We start from the raw sequence: 19,488 nt of genomic DNA on the forward strand, positions 1-19,488 counted from the left end.
GTTATACAAACATATGCTCAAGCAGCCTACAGTTATCAGTTAAGTTTACAGATTCCTTTTCTCTTTTCCAATGCTGACTAAATATGTGAGTGTCCCAGAATTTATTTCCCCCTCTTACCTTCTAAAAGAGGGCAGCCTTCGGATGTTTTCACACTGATTATGTGATAAAGAATTTATTCTCTTCTTTACTTCTTCTCCCTGATGGCAGCACAGTACACTAAGAGGCTGGTTATAGAAGTGCTCCACAATACAGAGCTGAAAAAGCAAGAACCAGGGACGTTAATAAAATTCATCCTCCCTGCTATACCTGCCTTTTAAGGCTTTCTTATGCCTACAGTGCATATTCTATAATGGTAGTAATGGCACACCTTTAAAAAAAAATTGTTACAGTTCATATATATTCCACAACTCACGTCACTACACTACACTGATTATTCAGTTTTAAATACAGTCATGTAACTACCTTTTTGCTCTGTGTGCTATTCATGTGCAGTACCTAATTGTTTCCCCTCTTGCAAAACCATAACTATAGCTTGTCAAATATTTTCTATTCATTTATGGAAATTACTGCATTCTTTAGGTTACATATTCAGCTCTAATGTTCTTAAATAACAGAGTACATTTAAAGATATGAAAAGCAACTGCAATATATAAGCAAACTTATGTTCTCACTTCATCTTCTGTTTCACGTACACAAAAAGATATTGCTAAGTTCTTACTATGCACAAATACAAATATGCTCTATCATTGATTTTATCTGTGCTGAATATGCTTTGTGTCAAGGCCTTGCAAAACAGCAGCCTATCTCATAGAATCATAGAATATCCCAAGTTGGAAGGGAACCATAAGGATCATCAAGTCCAACTCCTCACACCACACAGGTCTACCAAAAAGTTTAGACCATGTGACTAAGTGCACAGTCCAATCTCTTCTTAAATTCAGACAGGCTTGGTGCAGTGACTACTTCACTGGGGAACCTGTTCCAGTGCGTGATCATCCTCTCAGTGAATAACCTCCTCCTGATGTCCAGTCTAAACTTCCCCTGCCTCAGCTTAACACCACTAATCTCAATCACATCCAGTCTTAAAAACACAAGAAACAGACAAACAACCTCACCAAAACCATTTAAAACTAAAACCAAAGGGGAAAGACACTTCCTGTCAGAAATGTTAACGTCACTCCTAGACATAACTGAGGTGCTCATCACCTGTAAAAATCACTTAGGAAATCTGATCTGAAATTGCTTCTTTGCACTTGAGTTTAAGGCACAAAGTCATAGCCTGTGAGGGTTAGGACTTGTACTTCCACATCAGGCCAGTGGGGAATCATTAAGTTATGGTGACTCTTTCAAATAAGAGAAACTGAAATATACAGAAGCCTGCACAGGTCTGCCTGAAGGAATGGGCACTACTGCCAGGGATATTTCTCCAAGCCACATGCAATCACTGAATCTTAAATATCAAGGAACCCAAGACATTCTGGATGTGTAGGACTGTAAAATGGCAAGTTTTACTAACAGGCTCCTTTGTGGCACCAATCAAAAAAGATACACAATTTCACAATCTTGCATTAAACAATTCCTCAGAAAACTCTTGTCCACAACCCAGAAAAGCTACGTAGAGACTTGGACACAGAAATACATCTAGATACAAACATAGGCCAATAAAAATATACTCTGCATGGACTTGTTTATTATTAATTTTTAATAAACTTTATGAAGCCTTCCACTTTGTCTTCCAAGAGGGTAAATGAAACTCTTCAATTGCTGCACAGCTACTTGGAGCACAAGAACCACCTACTCTGAGGCACAAAGCAAGTGGCCCTACAGCTTCTATTTCTCTGAAAAGGTAAGCACTGTGCATCCAGAAATTATTCCAGAAGAGTTCCAGCAGGAAGCGAGGAAGAGATACTGGTGTAGCTTACTCACACCATGACAAATTCTGTTCACAGCCCTAAGAACCTGGTACAGAGGAACAGAACAGCAACTTGCTACACATCCAATTGGAGAGTTCTGCCAGGGGTGTTGGAAGCCACAGTTTAACCCATAGCTGTATAGAGGCCTTCCCTATGCATTAAGGCAGGCCACCTTTTTAAGTTTAACTTTTAAATATACCTTTTTTTTGTGACAAAATAAGCTAAAAAACTGATTTTAAATGCTTCCTTATACCTGGCCCTGTAAGTTTTTCTTTAAACCTTTAGCAGAGAAACACCCACCTGTTCACAGAACTGATATGTTTTCAAAGGTCATTTTTTTCATCCACTTCAATAACAGCAAGAACAGGGTCAAAATATATATATATATATCTTTCAATGCCTAGTAATAAAACTTCATTTTCAGCACCCGTTATTCGAGATCTTGTTACTATCACCTACCTGAAAGCCTTTGATAAAATTCTGGACAGAAAAATCATGGTACAAGAATATGTTGATAAGAACCTGCAGAACTTTCTCACTCAGTTTAAGTGGAAACTGGGTTGTTAAAAGTACCTGAGGGAGACAAAAAGGAAAATGTAGCCATAGGAGAAATTCTTTCCTGAATTCAATTTAGCAAAATTTCTAAGTACAATACAACTCTCAGAATATGTTAGCATGTAACTAAATGAGTTACTAAATACACTACCAACTTGTAAAAACTGTATTTCTACTAGTACAAATACCTGTGTAAAGACTTTCAGTTTGTTACTTCAATACATTTTTCTAAGTTCCTTTTACTTATAAGTGAAGTTTGAAGTTAGTTTTAGCTTAATGTTGATTTTGTATTATTTTTAAGTTACAAACAATAGGAAACAGATCTCTGTAACAACCACTTTCAGCATGTTCAGAAATCCTGCACAAAGTGGTATAACAGAAATCACAAAGGCAAAGTGTCTATATGAATTAACCATTTGGATAACTCTGCTATTTTTTGATAAGTGGCAGAATTAAAGCTGAGCTCTTTTTTTTTTTTTTTTTTAAAGATTTATTTTTAAGGCTATCCTTTTCTGAACAAAGCCAAACCTGGATCAAAACACTAGTCTAATGAAGATGTGGGGATGTCAAAGCATAAGTGTCCCCGTACGTATGCACAGATATCAACACAAATGAAAGATGAAAGGTGTGTATCAATGTAGAGAGGAAGCTCTTGGTATTGATAAGCTGCCCTGCAGTTACGTGTAGAAATATCCAAAATTCACAGCTCTCAGGAACAGATTCCATTCTAAAAGCTTCAGAAAAACTTGCTTGTAGAGCCACACCTGTACACTGTTCTTGAAGACACACACACACCCCCTTACTTAGAAAGGGAATTACCTTGTCAATTATAGTAGACAGGTGCTCCTTACAGGAAAGGGATTGGAAAAGCTCTATGCACAGCAGAGAGGAAACAGAGTGAGGAAGTAAGCTGTGGATAATCATTGGAGATGTAGCGATTCCAAAAATCAGTACTAGAGGTAATTCACAGATATGCTGACTAGATCATGGGGTGGGGAGGGGAGAAAAAACATAAGTTACATTATAGAAAATCATAAATCAAACACATTCTATTACTACTACAGCACTGAGCTCAAATGACTTACCTGCAAGAAAAGGACAAATTAAAAGATTTGTCACCAGTAAACCAGTAAAAGACGAGTAGTAAAAGGGGAAAAAAGGAAGCTACTTAAAACCTTAAAGAAGAAAACCAAATTATATTTTACAATTCAAATTTCAGGAAGCAGCATAAAAAGCATTTTCAGTTATAGTATTGCACTGACCCTATCTTCCCAAAAAGTTACATTCAGAGAACTGAATCTTAGCATTTGATTTTTTTCCAAAGAAATAAAGAAAAATGGGAAGACTTTGAACAGCTAACAGTCGCAATAACATTTACAAATTTTACACAACTTAGTAACAGTAAAATAAATATGAAACCTCTCTGAAGTTCTATCTTCCCATTGTACTTAAAAAAAAAAAAATCATCTTCTCCAGATTCAATCTTCTACAGATATTTTTTTTTAGTACATGCTTTGAGAACTGACAGCCAGGACTTAATGCTGTATTCACTGGGAACAGCATAAGTACAGTATTTTCAGTATTATTTCAACATTATATTCCATTTTTTTTATTTGGAGTATCAAGCAGATACGAATTCTGCTATCTTAAATCTCTTCTAGGTTAGAATGGACAATTCGTTTTCTTTGTCGTTACCACAGCCACACTTTTTGACCTTTCAGCTGTCACCCCACAATTATTTCATTTCTCTAACTCCTAAAAAGTCCTTGCTATAGACTTAAACATAAAGGGGGGGGGGGGGGAAGGCTTAACGACACAAAATACAGTCTACTTTAAAGATTTATTTGCAAATAGTAGACTGCAACAGACCTGAACTAGACTTGAATGCATTCTACATGTTCATGATGAGGTATCTATCCTTACTACAAAAAACAAAACAAAGCACAACACTTAAAAAACAATTAAAACCTCATCTTCCCCTGCCCTACAGCCTAATTATTTTGAGATGATTATGATTTCTGTTTTTACATCTTGAAATGTTCCCTTTAGAGAACCCATCTGCCAGATTTAAAGTAGCAAAAAATTTTATTGCAGGCCTCACAGCAAGTGAAACTGCTTAGCCATTTTTAGAGGTGATGTCAGACGTGCATGCTGCAACTGAATTAACTCTGCAGCTGCAGCTCTGATCCTACTGTAACTGAACAGAAGATGCATGCTCTTTTTGGAGAGTGGCAGGGGTTATTGATCAAAATGCTGGAGATGATATTAAGGAAAACAGTATTAAGGAAGGACAGAAGCACCTAAAGTAGTCAGCTACTCATTACATATCCTGGTTAACACAAACTATATCAAACCAGAACATTTCTACCACTTGTATTAGTAAGCTAGAAAACCTTAAACAGTTTATATCAGTATCACAGAACGGTCGAGGTTGGAAGGGACCTCTGCAGATCAGCTAGTCCAACCCCCCTGCTGTTCTAAACAATCGCAAATAGAAAATGGGTAACAAGAGTGGAAGAACTAAACTTCAGGTCACATTACCTGCTGATAACTATGAAGTCTTGAAGTACTTTTGTGGTGAAACTTTCCATATCTTTGAAAATAACCACAACTGGAGGAGACTGCCAGTGTCTGGAAGAAGTTCTTTTTTTGCTTGGAGTCTCAAAATCTGTTTTCTTTAAAGCCAATAGTTACACATTAATGAACAGAAGACAGTAAAATAAAGATTGAATCACATATGTACAATGTTATAATGCTCTAAAGTGACACGGCTGACTTTTTTTGTACATATTTTGTACATATCTTGCTACAACTGTACGTATTATAAGCATCTAGAACCGCAAATTTTCTTCTTTCTGTCTTGCATAGCAGGAAGTGCAAAGAATAAATACTTTTTCAAAAGCTAAACAAACAATAACACATTCAACAAAGACAAGGCTAGCTCTGTGGTACAGAACCAGTAAAAGTGTGTTGGGATTGAGGAAAAAGTTTTAGCTGGGTACCTGGAACTTGCCCATTTTCTATACATTTATACAGTAAGAAAAACTGCAGGTACTCATTGAATTTTTATTTAACACACTGCTCACAAAATCAGTTCTAGCTTTTATTCATTACAGAAGAAAATACTTGAATAAAACATAATTAGTTTTGTTAAATAGAAGGATAAAAAACATTTACAGTTATTTTGTCACTGCTTTTCAACGTAGTATGGGTTGCAGATGACATACTGCCACTAATAACATGATAATAAACATGATGACATACAGCACTAAAATGGTGCCTCTCCCCCAGATGGCTGTTCCTTCTTGAAATTTTGTTTTAACAAGCAAAACATCTCACCGCTGCTGGCAGAATAGCATCTGGCATGAATATGATACTGCATTTTAAGCTTCTGGTTCCCATGTAAATATATCATAAAATAGTACTTTACCCGATTTTCAGAATGCTGACATTCATACCTCATCAGAAACTAACTCCACATCTGTTACAGATTTACATTCAGATTACCTCAGTCTCAGTCATTTCTTAGTGTTAAATGAAAAGCTAACCTTTGGCATTTCTTCACTACTACATTGAGGTACTCAATTTCCTTTTTAAAAGAATCTAAATGTCGGACATTTTTGTAAACTGGTGATACAAAAACCAAAATCATACCTTTGTTACACTTTCATACCAGGTGATTAGAGAAGTCATTGAACAACGTATTCTATTCTGGGAAGTCTGTACATAGTCGTCTTCCTCTGATGAGTCCACATCTACGTAACAGTTCATCAGCTGCCCCAAGAGCTTCTGCATCAGATTTTTTATGCCTTCACAACACATTTTTAGACAGACAATAAAGCTGTTCAGTTAGTTGCCTAGAATCTTCGCACTTCCCCAACTCATGCTCTAAGAAATCTCCCAAAGTTCTTATTTTTCACTTCTCTAATTATTCTCCTCCTCTCTCCAGGATGCACATCTCACGCTCCGTAACACTTCAAAGTATTCATGGTATGAATGTCATTAATGCAGTAAAATGTATTAAGTTGCCTAGATAGCAACAATTACAACAATTCAAGTTAAGATGCACCTTTCCTAAACTTCACAAATGCTGTCAGAATGGCCTAAAATAAATGAAAAGGCCCATCAATAGCTCTGGGGAATGCTGTTGTGAGTGATTTAAATCTTTTTATTTAAATAAGCTTTTATATTTAAGTAAAGAGCAGAGGAGAAAAAATTTTCTACCCGTTTCTTCTGTGCTATTAAGCAGTTAAAAAACGTAATGCATAAATACTTGATCTGATCAAAAAACGGGGAAAGCCAACCTTCAATATCAACATGCAATACACAAAACAGCACGCTCTTGACATTCATACTATAACAATTTATTTCAATCTTCACTGTCTTAAACAGAACCGGACAACAGAACTGTACACCTCTTAAAACACAGTAAGCATTAGTGTGATGTTAATGTAGGACTGAACAACTCTAGGAGGCATTCAATATCCCTTCACCCTATTATTCTTACCTTTGGGGCAAAAACCAGTTAACTGACAACTTATTCAGATGAAGAAGCAAAGATACTGCAGCATTTACCTGAGCAATCTTTGGCTTGCAGCAAGGCTACATAAGGAGTAACTTCATTCTGAAGGACTTCTGAGAGACTTCTGAAAGTCACGTCATGATCTGTAACATTTACACCTAGAAGAAAGACAAACTAAGTGCATTTTGCTGTGGCTTGTGACCACACTGACGGAATGATAAAATGGACAGAAGACAAAAAAACAGAGATACCACAAATATTCAAGGAGGGAATTAAAAGCATCACACCATCTATGAGGTAAGGTGAAAAACTAGCACAAGATTAAACATGCACATTCATACTAGCCAACTGAAAGGAAAAAGGAATCACTGGAGAGATGGCTCACGTAGTACTTTGCCCTATGTTTTTATGAAAGATTTCACAAGGGTGCAAACCTGCAGGGAGTGGGATTGGTTTTCTAACTTCCCTGCCACTCATAACTGCAGAAGACATCCACAGTCATCTAAGCACTGGAGACAAAAAGATGAAATTTGCGTTCTCTAGAAAAGCAGCAGTGCAGACACCTGAGACCTGGATCCTCACGAGGCTTATGTAAGGGGGGAAATTACTGAGTTTCAATGAAATACATTCTGAATTTATTACGAACTACTCAACTTTTACTGCCTTTGTGAACATTCTTAGTCAAACAAAGAAAGAAAAAGTCTCTCCGGAGGGCAATTCAGAGCTTCTTCCACAGAAATATTCAAAGCAGAAACTTTCTGCTACCTACAAAAGCAGACTAACCTTCCAGACTCTGTTAGTGTTCACACAATAATTCTGCAGCACAGGCCTAATTTTAGGTTACCTAACATGATCCAGTGAATACATAACCAGGTTGCCCTGAAACAGGCTTAGATCTAGTTATAAACATTTGAAGCAAAAAAAAAAAAAAAAAAAGACAACTTCGGAACTTTGCTAACTTCAGTACTAAAAGCTTCAGCTGCTTTTTTCACCCTCTGCTCCTTTTCCAAGATAATGATGCTTTTCAAGTAGAAAACTACACAGAAAAATGCACTGCAAGAATCAACACATTAACATTTATCAGAAAAACAGAGGCTGTATAATCCCATAGTTAGTCATAGAAACCACTAAGGAAAATAGTGCCAAAAAAGGGGACAGAATCAAAACATCTCCATGGCATCGGGGGTGGGGGGGGGGGGAGGGGATAAAATCATGACCAGTTGTTGTCTAAGATGCACCATTAAGGAAGGTGTTCCTTACTGTACAACTACGTACACAGACAAAAGGGAAGCAGGTCAAATATTTCTTCCTTCTCCCATCCCAATCTCTTCTGTTAACATTTTTGAAAGCTGATGTTGCTCACACTTATTGCTGGAAATCAGCAATACAATTTCTTTGATCTCTGTATCAATTGCAAGTCTCTGTAAGAGAGCAAATGGACATAACAGAATGCATCTTAAAAAAATTACCTAAGACAAGAGCTGCAGTAGGGATTTCTCTGGACTTCATTCGACAATTCCATTCTGTTGTCTTCTCTTGGAACTCAGAATGAGACCGCCTCAAAAAATTCACAAGGTTATCAAATAACTGCTTATTCAAATCTTCCTCTATTTGCTGAAAACAAGCAGATAGTTTTTATTTATAGAAATGTGGAAACACCAGAATATCTTCATTTTCCTACCCTTTCCCTGCATTGGATTTAATCCTTAAAACTCCAGTGCAACATCTAATGTAACACTAGTGGTATTTTTTTTTCTTTTGTTGTTTGTTTTGTTTTTTTTTGGTGAATTATAAACTTGCCACTTTATTCACTATGTGGAAAACACAGACATTTCCCATCTTGGAACTTCTGGTCTAATGTCTCAACAATAACTTGTACAGCAAATGAGCTGAACTGTGTTGTCACACCACAGGCTTTAAAGGAGGAGATAAAAACACAGAGGCAAAGAGTAAGAGACACAAAAGGCATAAATATAATGAATGTTTATAAAAACTTCTATTATTCCCTCCTGGGTTAAAAAACTCCTGTAGAAATTTTTCTGAGAGATCTGTATGAGAACAAGCATTCAGCTCCTTTAAATTCAATTCAAATTGAAAGAAAAAGAAAGAAGTAGAATGATGAAATAAAGTATTAAGTATGTCTTATAGAAAAAAATACTAAACCACGTGACTGCCTCATTTGCTACACTGTCTTACGCCCTTCAGGATTATCTTCATACCTGAATACACAGCAAGGTCAGAGAAGTGCAGTGGGAGATACAACTTTTAAAGGCAGATATCTACTGGAAACATTTTGTATGTCTTTTATTATATATGTGCCTTTGAAAATCTGTCTCTAATCCACAATATCCCTTCTGCTAGAAGAGCCAAAAATGTGCTCTGAAGTTTAGAATTATCAATACACACTCTAGAAGGCTGACGAAAATTAAGCCCCTATTCCCAATAAAATCACAACTGAGATTTCTGAGGAACAAGTGCCACACCCAGCTGTGAACTTGACTTTAAATGAAGCTGCAAAGGTTGTCTCTAGCAGTATTGCTGAGGCAGCTACCAAAAGAGTTAAAAACACATCTCCAGGATGTTGCATACAATGCCTCCTAAAAAACCTGAGCTCCATTCCTATAACAGAGAAGAGTTCCCATTGCACACTTCGTAAAGGACTGAGGAACTGACAAAACACACAAAATAATCTTTTCACCCTCTACTTATTCAAAAATATTCTTCTGTCTTTTTGACATTGATTGTCTTCCTCTGAGCTCATGCCAGGTAAATTCTATGGCAACTGAGAAAAAACTATAACATGACATTTCAAAAAGCACAATTTATGCCATCAGCTTTACAACAACATCATAAGAGCTTCTCCATTACTATTCATCCCCTAACAATTGTCAGAGCTTCTGCTTCAGATTCCATCAGGCCTTGAGCTTCTGATTATTATCGTGCAAGCTTTCACTAAGCCAATCCAAAAAGATTTTGAGTCCTCATATTGCATGGTTCCAGGTTCTTCTATTTCTTTCACTGTGCATTCGTGAAGATTGAATTCAGTCCGCCATACCACTACACACTTGTTTAGCTTTCTTAAATCCACCTGTCTTCTTCTGTGAAAATAACTTCATTATTTGCACTATTCTGGTAGCTTTCCACCAAGTATTTTAGGTTGCTCTGCATCTCAAGTGACCAACTCATTTACTTGCAGGACACTACTCTGGAACCTTTGAAAAAAAAAGTTGAAAAATGTATTTGGCAATTAAATCCCTGTTACAACACTAACACCCAGTGAGGTTTTGCCATTTGTGGTCTGAAAACTATTATTTGCACCTTAGAGCTAAAATTACCATGTTACAGCCCTGCATTTGGGATTTGTGTTTCTAACCTGGATCCTGGTGTAACACCTGGAAGTTGTGACCTTACAAGAAGGGAATGTTTCCAAAAGCCCTTGATGAGATATATCATAACAAGAGTATTTGCATGACCACTGCTGAAAGCAGGGGTCAAACCCAGGATATCCTGCAATACTGGAACAAAAGAGGTCAAAAATTCACATTCCAAAAAAATTGAGATCAAGAGCATAATTCCTGCAGCACTTTTGCCAGCTTTTCATGTTGTGAGAAGCCTGAGAGGATGTCGTCACCAAATGCCACCACTGCAGCACAGTTTGCGATAGACAAAGTCCGAGAGTGTTCCACAACAAAGTACATGGAGGTCAAGTCCACTTCAGTTAGGTTCCAGAGAACTGAAAGAAGACCAACACAAGCATATAGCTTGCCATGAAATTGCCAGGTAGCAGTATCCTGGCAAACACTCCAGTAAAAATCTTGCCCTTAGTGCACTACCAGAAGCCCTAGAATAAGAGTCCAAATCAGCAGGTTTTCCACCATGGATCAGGTTTACTACACCAGGGTTTCAAAGTACAGAAGAAATAAAATTACAACTGGATAAAGCCCTCAGCTACCTGGTCTGACCTCACAAAATGATGCCACTCTGAGAAGGACTTCAGAGACTTTGAAAGACTAGAGACTTTTTAAGGTCCCTTCTAACCTTTGTTGTCACATGGTTTTAAGTAAAAACAATTATAATCTCAAAATAAAAGCCACCAACAGCGAAATATTTAGGACAGGAAAGAATGATGATTTTCCAGATGGCAACAGCTCTGTGCTTCTAAGTAGTTAAGGGAGGCTTTTACCATGATGGGATGTGCTGGCTGTTCTTGGACAAATATTTGCAGAGCACTAGGAAAAAAAACACTTAATCAACCTGAAAATCCAGCAGCCATGCTGGCTATGTAGAAGCACTGTTTCAAAAGCCTTGACAACAACGTGCCAAAGTAAGAAGACAAGAAAAGGTTTTCCAGAAGTGGCTACAGATGTCATTGTCCCTCTAGCTTCACTGAGTAACTGACAAGGCAGTTTCTGCCAGCGCTGGTGGCTAACCTGTCAAGCTGAAGCAGCTAGCAGGATGATACCAAATACACCTCCAAAAGCTTCTATTCTCTATGATCAGCACTGTGGTGTTGCGCACTGCTTTGCGCACCCCGGTTGTTACGGTTTGAAAAGCGTGCTGACGAGTCCAAGTGAGCTGGATCATGGAACAGTAGAAACAGAATTAGAGGAATTTACGAGTTTAGCCCAAGGGTCCAGATCATAAGCTCCATCCAGCTGGCTCCTACTGTATATCCCAAAACAAACCTGGGGGAAAAAAAAATCTCGTAATATTTAATGCCCAATAGCAGGCAGAGGAATACGGAATACTTGCCCAGAATCCTTGACACCGAATAGAAGAGGAAATCCCTGCTGTACGGAAGCAATTATTCATGCTATAATACAAGCCAGCTGGCTACTCAGACACCACAACAGCATGCCATCTACCACACAACAATTAGGAGGCCACATTTCAGTATGAAATTAACTCCTAACCCCACCAGACAAACCCACTGATACTGTCGCTGCTAACTCAACGGATTGAGCTTGCAGCCTTATCTTTCACTATTAGACATCCATGCAGTTGTATTCACATAAATCCACCGCGAGTCTTGGGCTGCTATGAGTTCTGTAACACTGAGGTCAAAAGCAGCCTGACGTCCTCAGAGGGCTGGCACACACAGAATAGAATTGGAGGTAGAGGGGAAAAAAAAAGTATGCCAGGAATTAATAAGGTCAATTAGTTAAAACAGAAGCTTAGAAGAAGGAGCTTAAAGCATCAAAAGCATGTAGTTCTGTGGTAAGAAGTAATGTGTAACTGATGGATTTTTTTATTTTTTTAATTTTGTATCCTAGGAAAGGATTTCAGTCTTGGTCAGTATTTCTGGCCCTTTAACAAATTGTTCTCTTAAGTGTGTAAAAAGAGACCTCCAAAAACAAAGAAGCAAGCAGCACTGTTATAAATGCTTTAGTATTAAGTGCAAGACTCACCTCTGTTTCCAATTTCACGTGCTTCCATAATGACTGACAAGTAGCAAACCGTAACTCGCTATCCTCTGAATCACTGTTTCCTTCCCTGAAGTAGTCAGCTAGAAAGCAAAGGGAAACACAAATATTATTAAAACAAATCATTTTTTTTAATTGAGAAGAATGCAAAGTACTCAACTGAAGCAAGAATATCTACGGATAAAGATATCTATATAGATAGGTATAGCAGATATATCCATATAGATGTAAGGGAGATGACTTTTCTCTTAGCCAGTTAATTAACTGCTGGTATCTGGTAGAATAAGTGAGGGAATAAGCAGAATCTATTGCCCAACTATACAGGCTTCAGTCAAAGAGCTGGCTTCTACCTCAAGTCCCAGATGAGCTAAAGGCTAAATCAGGGGAAATAATATATATATATATACACACATGTATGTATTAATATTAATATATAGATATGTATCTTTCCCTTGCTTCAGAAAGTTTTATGGGTCTGTCACTATTACTGTCTGATACGAATCACAAACACTTGCAAGAACACATGCAGAAGAAATCCTTTCTGTCTTCCTGGAAAGATGCAGTAACACCAGCTTCCAGGAAAAAGGAAAAAGAAAAAAAGAAAAAAAAAAACACAAGGTATACAAGGAATACTGGGAAAAGACTGTTAGGTTACATAAAACACGGTTTTTTTGTTGTTGGTGGTTTTTTTTAATACATGTATCTTTACTACCATAACTACCCCAGAAAAACTTTCAAGCACAAACCAAGCCTGTATTTTTGAATCATCTCTAAGCTGTCTCTCACTTCTACGTGAGCTGTTTAGAAAGAGGAAAATGAGGAAAAAATAACTCTCTTTCAAAATATCAGCACCTTTTTAGTAACACAATGTCTTGGCACATTTTTGAATGCATCTGGCTTCCCAGGTGCTCCTCTAGCTCACAGATACGAGTACAGAAACTCTCTACTAGCTTCCTAACAAGGGCAGAGCTGAAAGTAAAATAGGAGCTTGAACAGAAACAAGTCTGAGTAACATTTTTCTTGTTTTTCCTCCCAGCTTCACACAGTCTACATTTCATAAAATAAAATAGCACAGGTTTGCAACTGTCCTGCTCCCAGCAAACCAACACCTTGCTCCCAGCAAACCCACACCTTACTCCCAGCTGGTATAGCTTTTAAGGCTTCACTAACGCTACCTGGAAGAACACAAAGGCTGAAGGTAAAGTAAAAAGCCTGTTGTTACCTGTTGCTTGCTACAAGGCAACATTGAACATAACAGCTAAATTCTTCTGAAGACATGCAAATAAAAAGTTTGATTACAAGGTCCATTTGCTAAGCCATCCAAGGGAGCATTCAGCTGTGGTTTGACCTCTAAAGAGCCACAGGAGGAGCACATTCGATCTTTCAAATCACTAAAAAAAAACTTCACTGTAAATGATGAACAAAACCCATCCCTACCTCATCTTCTGTGTTCCTCATCTCCCCTGAACTATCATCTCATTTGTATCCCTAAGAAAAATCACTTAAATACATAACACACTTTGACGACACAGGCTTTGAGTTAAAGACAACCCAGCCACCACCACACTGTTGTTACACCAAAGAATAATATTCTTTATCACCAAACCTCAAACTGTATGTGCAAATGTGCACAGAAGGCCTTTGTGAGTTGCAAGAGTATTATAACCACACCTGGAACTTCACATTTGTCAGGTTTGGGCTTCCAAATACAACATATGCACATCAAAGTCATGTTTATTTAGAATACCATTTGAATCAACTGCTGTTAGCAGTCAAACTAGCTCCCTTCTGCTTCTCTTTTCAGAATACTCCAGTCAAATTCATTTTTCTGTGACTAAGTATGTGCTAGGTGGAGCAACACATTTTTCCAACCATGATTTATAGATCTTGCAAAAACATACTGTTCAGTACAGGGTAAAATTCCAATGTGGTTTAAGTGCATAGGTCTTGGTTGTTAGTTTATTTACCTTGCAATGACAGACTGGATTATATCTGCCTATCTCTCGTTCCCTGAGCCACAGATGTAACAACTCTCACACAAAAAAAAACAAAAAAAAAAAACACACTTGGGATTAATTTTAAAGCAGGTGCTGTTGTAAGTCCCTCTGGTAATGAAGGAACTGTGATGTTTTCCAAAGCCTTATTACTTTACCCTCTACTTTTTTAAAAACATGTATTTTCAAACTGTCACACTTTTTGACAGCTCTGTCCCTGCCAAAAACGTTTAACCTGGGAATAAGAACAGTTAGTTCCCTGACCAATTCTCAAAAAGCAACTATGTGAGCAGCCTTATTTATGGCTCCAGTAAGAGCCTGTCCCATTTGGTCTTCCTCAAATGCCCAGAGACTTGTATACAATGGATTGGAGAAAAGAAAGTAAATATAACAGACATTAGTGAACACAAGCCAAGGGGTGTTCACAAATGGCTTCTGCCAAAGTTGTTTGAGGAAAAGAAGAAAAACTACCCAAACAGAATAAGAATTATGAATGGATATAATTTCTGACTCCCATAGCTTAAAAGGGGCTCATTCAGACTCTTCAGATAGATGGTTTGTCAGTTATCAATTTATGGCTGCATGGAAAGTTCTCTTGTAACAAAAAAGAGCAAAGACGAAGGCCAGCTACACATTCTTGATTGCTGGAGATGAAAAACATTTACACTAACTTATTACTTCTGAAGAAACGAGTTTTCAGAAATAATGACATCAAGGAGCAACTGAAATCCTCACAGAGCTATGACAGAATTCAATCAGAACTGAAGCTTCCAAGATCAACCCTCCCAAACAGCAACATACATCAAAATGCACTAACCTGTTTTTTGAGACACCTTTCTCTTCTTGGGACTTGGTTTAAAAACAAAACAGCCCTGGAGAATAACAAGAAAAATATAAACTTCAAAATGAGCATCAATCCGACTGTGACTCCTAGGTCATTTTATTATCCTTTAATCGCAATGTTCCATCAGCAATTTAACCAAATTGCCAGCATCTTAAGGATACCATTAGTTGTGCTTTTATTTTCCTGTTTCAAGCTAGAAAAGCAGTGGAAACAGTATTCCAGAATATCTGTGAGGAACTTCTATCACCCTTCCATTATGTTATTCAATTCCCCCATCAGCTAGAACAGCAGCAAGAAGAATCGTTTAACTCCTCATGTACCTTCATTCAATAGTTTTAAAATTAAGAGGAAATGATTCCCTAGGGACACATCAATAGTTTCCTCAATACAGATTCAGTTAAAAGCAAAACAAAGCAAGTGGCTGAGATGCATAGAACAGGTGATCCAAAAGCCAATGACACCCTGCAACTGCAGAGGACAACAAATCCATCTCAGATCAGAGAAGTAAAGACAGATAAAAGCAGAATGACAAATGGTTGGAAAAGGTTCAGATAAAGAAAAACCCTGCCTCCAGAACTCCTCCAGATAGAAGTCATCTCACAGTTAGATGTGATCCATCACCAAGAAGGATGAAATCAAATGCAAGTACTAAGCTTTCAGTTCTGGGAGATTTTTTCAATTTCCTGTAGAAAACCTGAAATTTCTCCCCCATCATTCTCCGAAATCAATACTTATCTTCTTTCTGCAATTTCCTTTATATCAGCAGTAATAAGCTTTCCCCAGCTCTTGCTGTGAGGTTCTTGTGCCACAGCAAGAGTGAAGCAAAACCACAAATGTTCAAGGTATTTAAACAGACTGATTCAATCCAGTTTTTCCTAGGGAGATGCTTGCATAAACAAAGATTACTTAACTGAAACTGAGACAGTTCAGCCACCAGCGTAAGAATGATCTAATAAAAGTGATACTCTAGAAAGATGTTCAGTTTTTATTACAGTTCAGTTTTTATTACTGCTTTAGGAATTGGAAAAGTTCTCAGATACTTTTCATCTTACTACATATATTAAAAACCATCTAAAAATAGCTGGACAAAAGTTGGCCAGCTGTGTTGTCCATACCCTAAATGCTGTGGAACAATTCCACTACAAAAACCTTTGACACAGGCTTATTTATGCTGCATTACATACAGTAAGTCAGAACAGTAATTCATGAGAGGACAACTGGAATTGGCCCAAATTACTCAGGGGGTGGTGAGGCCCTTACACAGGTTGCCCAGAGAAGCTGTGGCTGCCCCATCCCTGGAGGTGTTCAAGGCCAGGCTGGATGGGGCTTTGGTCAGCCTGGGCTGGTGGGAGGTGTCCCTGCCCATGGTGGGGGGGGTGGAACTGGATGGTCTGTAAGGTCCCTTCCAGTACAAAGTGTTCTGTGATTCTATGAGAAGAACTGTATAAAACACACGAATGTAAGAAGAAATGATGTATGCTTAAGTCTAATGAAATATAAATATTATTTAATGCTTTACACTCAATGCAGAGATAAGTATGTAAAATGATCAAGTATTACATATAAGACACAGGACACAGCAGAAGGACCTTCCACTGCTCAAATACTTAAAAGCAACATTTTTACAAGGGAAACCGCTCGTTCTGGAGTCAATTTTAACTTCGGTTGGAAGCAGTTCCCCGTCCCCCTGAAAGCACGGTCACCTCCACACTGAAGAACCCTGACACACATCAGGGTTTCAGTAGAAAATAACTCGAGGGGAATGAGTCTTCGTACGATAAAATACAGTCCTGTGTGCTGCGACCACCTGCTGCTGCCCACGACACAACCAAGCAAGACGCCACACAGCGCGGTGCCGTACCACCTTTCAAGCGAAGCGCCCTCGTGAACGTTCCCTCCTCGCTACCGCCCCTGGCCATGGACCAAACGAAATCTTTCTGCCCGTACAACAACTACAACAACAACAACAACAAAAAATCACACAAATTTAACGCTTAAACGACGGCAAACACGACTCCCCTCTCACCTTGGAGACGGAACGCGCGCTCATGTCGCCCCCCCTCCCCCACCAACGGTCCCGTGAGGTAACGGCCACACGGCCCTGAGGAGGGAGGGGGCGGGAAGGGCCACGGCGCATGCGCAGTGTGGGGCAGGGCGGAGCTGACTGGGCGGGCGGAAAGCGGCGGGTGGGGGCAAGGGGCGGTGCTGACCTCCCGCCCCGCGGCCCGGTCATGGCAGCTTGCGCCTTCCGGAGGAGCATCGCCACCCAGGTAAGCCCTCCAACACGCCCTCCGGTAGCTGTGATCGGGGTTGCGCCGAAAGCGGAGCCGCTCGCCTTGAGCCCTCAGCCGGCTCCCCCCCCCCTCGGAGGTGGCAGTTGGTAGGGCCGGTTGCCAAGGGGATCGGCGCGGGCTTCGTTGGCCCGCCCACCCCTAACGGCTGGGGGGTGTCCGGTAACGGCGTGCAGGGGCTCGGGGATAACAATAAATAAATAAAATAAACATTATCCCGTCAAATAAAGAACCTATACGCCATGTTTTGTCTTGGCTTTTTTGTTGTTTTTGTTTGTTTTCCTTTTCTACGGTTCCTTTACTGTTCCCTGCGTTTGTGTTGCAGCTTGGAAAACAGCAAGCTTAAAGTACTTCATAGTTCTTTGATTCCTTTCTCCTAAGAGAAAATTTACTTGAAAATCCCTCACAGGTATATAAACAGGGAGCGGCACTTTTCCTGGGTCTTTTTCACTTAAGCCACTTTGTTTCAAATTCAGCTTTCGAAGGTTTTGGATCTGGCGCCAGAAAATTTAATAAAGTCCATATCTGCAGTTCCTGTCTCCAAAAAACGGTAGTGTTTGCACTTTATTTTACAATATTTTGTCAGCTTACATTATTTTTGATTGTGTTTGTTAGTGCAATGGCTTAACAGGACTTCAGAGAAAAAGAAATACAGAAAATCAAACCTAAGGTAATATACCGGTCCAATACCTTAATCTAATTAAACCACTCTGTTTTTTGAAGCAAGCTCAACGCAAATACAATTACTTCAAAAATATAAATAATATGCACCACTTGAATGGCAAACATTTCAGTGTTAATAAATGAACTACATGTGAAACTACTTAGAACCAATGTGAAGTTACAGATTTTGTTTCACTGTCATGCTTGAGAGGTGTAGTAATTTTGGAAGATAAACTACTTTTATTCATGGGTATAACTTTTTTTACTATGGAATGGTGATTTCACCCAATGTATTTTACAGTTGTATTAGATCAAAGGTAATATTTAGATTTCTACTGAAGCTTTCTAAACATAGCTAACTTTTGGGTACCTGTGACTGGCTTATGCTTGCCAATTAGACTTGCCATGTGCAGTCAGCTTGGATTTGTCAAATCTCCACAACAGTTCAACACTTTTCCATGATATTCATCTGTTTTTGTTGTTTTAGGCGTGTTGCTGATTTCCAGCTTTCCATTGCTTCTGTTCTAGAAGACCATTCTAGTGATTGCTTGGTGCAAGATCTTGAGCTTCAAGCTCAGAAGCTAGCTGAGAAGGTACCCCAATATGTTAATTCCATGTTTTGATGCAGTAATGAATTTACAGACTAGGAATGTAACAGGCATTGTAAAGTAAATGGTATTCTTTCTTCAAACATCTCTTTGAATCAGATATTAATGACTGCACCCATTGTCATTGTACACGGTCTTCACAGGTGATGGGAGGAACAGTTTTAGTTAAGTTTCTTGTGAAATTGTTGTTTTAAAATAGTTTGAGAGTAAGTAATATTTGTGAGTTAGGAGGCACTACCTAAAAGATATGCTGTACTGTTGACCAAAACTAGAGGAAAAAAAATGAGTACTTAGTGGCCTGAGAAATTAAAGATGGTAAAATCCAACATAAGAATGACAATGGGGAAAATTAATCTGTGGGTCAAACAGGCCAGAATTTGAACTAACTTTGACTAACTGTTTGAAATTGAGGTTTCTTAAAACGGCAATGTTTTCGTGGCCATTTCAGGCCATGGGAAACGTCAGTGTCTGAGTCATTAAGGCTCAATTTTTTTCTCTCGTGTGTCTGTGTTGTCACACACACTGTGTGAAGCTGTCAAATGCATCTCAGCCTTCGTGTGTTCAAAGAGATCATCTGCTGCTCGTAGCCAAAATAAAACACAGCCTGGACACACGCAAGGACTGAAGCAAAACAAATGTGTGACATTTCAGAGTGAGTTGTGTTCAGAGCTAGT

At 38.7% G+C, this 19,488-nt stretch overlaps 2 protein-coding genes across 10 annotated transcripts in view; one reads left to right on the forward strand and one right to left on the reverse strand.

Moving 5' to 3' along the window:
- Positions 1 to 17,397, reverse strand: part of ORC3 (origin recognition complex subunit 3) — a 37,367-nt gene extending 19,970 nt beyond the window's left edge. For 3 of the 4 annotated variants that reach the window (XM_035320091.1, XM_035320090.1, XM_035320093.1), the window contains exons 1-10: positions 17,279 to 17,391; positions 15,226 to 15,280; positions 12,400 to 12,497; positions 8,461 to 8,605; positions 7,045 to 7,149; positions 6,124 to 6,278; positions 5,011 to 5,144; positions 3,289 to 3,448; positions 2,374 to 2,487; positions 119 to 255 (exon numbers count right to left, since the gene is read on the reverse strand). In XM_035320091.1, coding sequence (XP_035175982.1) covers positions 119 to 255; positions 2,374 to 2,487; positions 3,289 to 3,448; positions 5,011 to 5,144; positions 6,124 to 6,278; positions 7,045 to 7,149; positions 8,461 to 8,605; positions 12,400 to 12,497; positions 15,226 to 15,280; positions 17,279 to 17,389 — 1,214 coding nt within the window. In that variant the 5' untranslated portion in view covers positions 17,390 to 17,391. Of the gene's footprint in view, positions 1 to 118; positions 256 to 2,373; positions 2,488 to 3,288; positions 3,449 to 5,010; positions 5,145 to 6,123; positions 6,279 to 7,044; positions 7,150 to 8,460; positions 8,606 to 10,575; positions 10,725 to 12,399; positions 12,498 to 15,225; positions 15,281 to 17,278 lie in introns of all 4 variants that reach the window. The other variant, XM_035320092.1, reaches the window with a different exon arrangement.
- Positions 17,385 to 19,488, forward strand: part of RARS2 (arginyl-tRNA synthetase 2, mitochondrial) — a 41,261-nt gene continuing 39,157 nt past the window's right edge. For 4 of the 6 annotated variants that reach the window (XM_035320097.1, XM_035320098.1, XM_035320099.1 and 1 more), the window contains exons 1-3: positions 17,386 to 17,522; positions 18,020 to 18,093; positions 18,694 to 18,799. In XM_035320097.1, coding sequence (XP_035175988.1) covers positions 17,388 to 17,522; positions 18,020 to 18,093; positions 18,694 to 18,799 — 315 coding nt within the window. In that variant the 5' untranslated portion in view covers positions 17,386 to 17,387. Of the gene's footprint in view, positions 17,523 to 18,019; positions 18,094 to 18,693; positions 18,800 to 19,488 lie in introns of all 6 variants that reach the window. The other 2 variants (XM_035320094.1, XM_035320100.1) reach the window with 2 other exon arrangements.

The sequence above is a fragment of the Oxyura jamaicensis genome, chromosome 3, assembly GCF_011077185.1.
Source record: "Oxyura jamaicensis isolate SHBP4307 breed ruddy duck chromosome 3, BPBGC_Ojam_1.0, whole genome shotgun sequence".
Classification (NCBI taxonomy): domain Eukaryota; kingdom Metazoa; phylum Chordata; class Aves; order Anseriformes; family Anatidae; genus Oxyura; species Oxyura jamaicensis.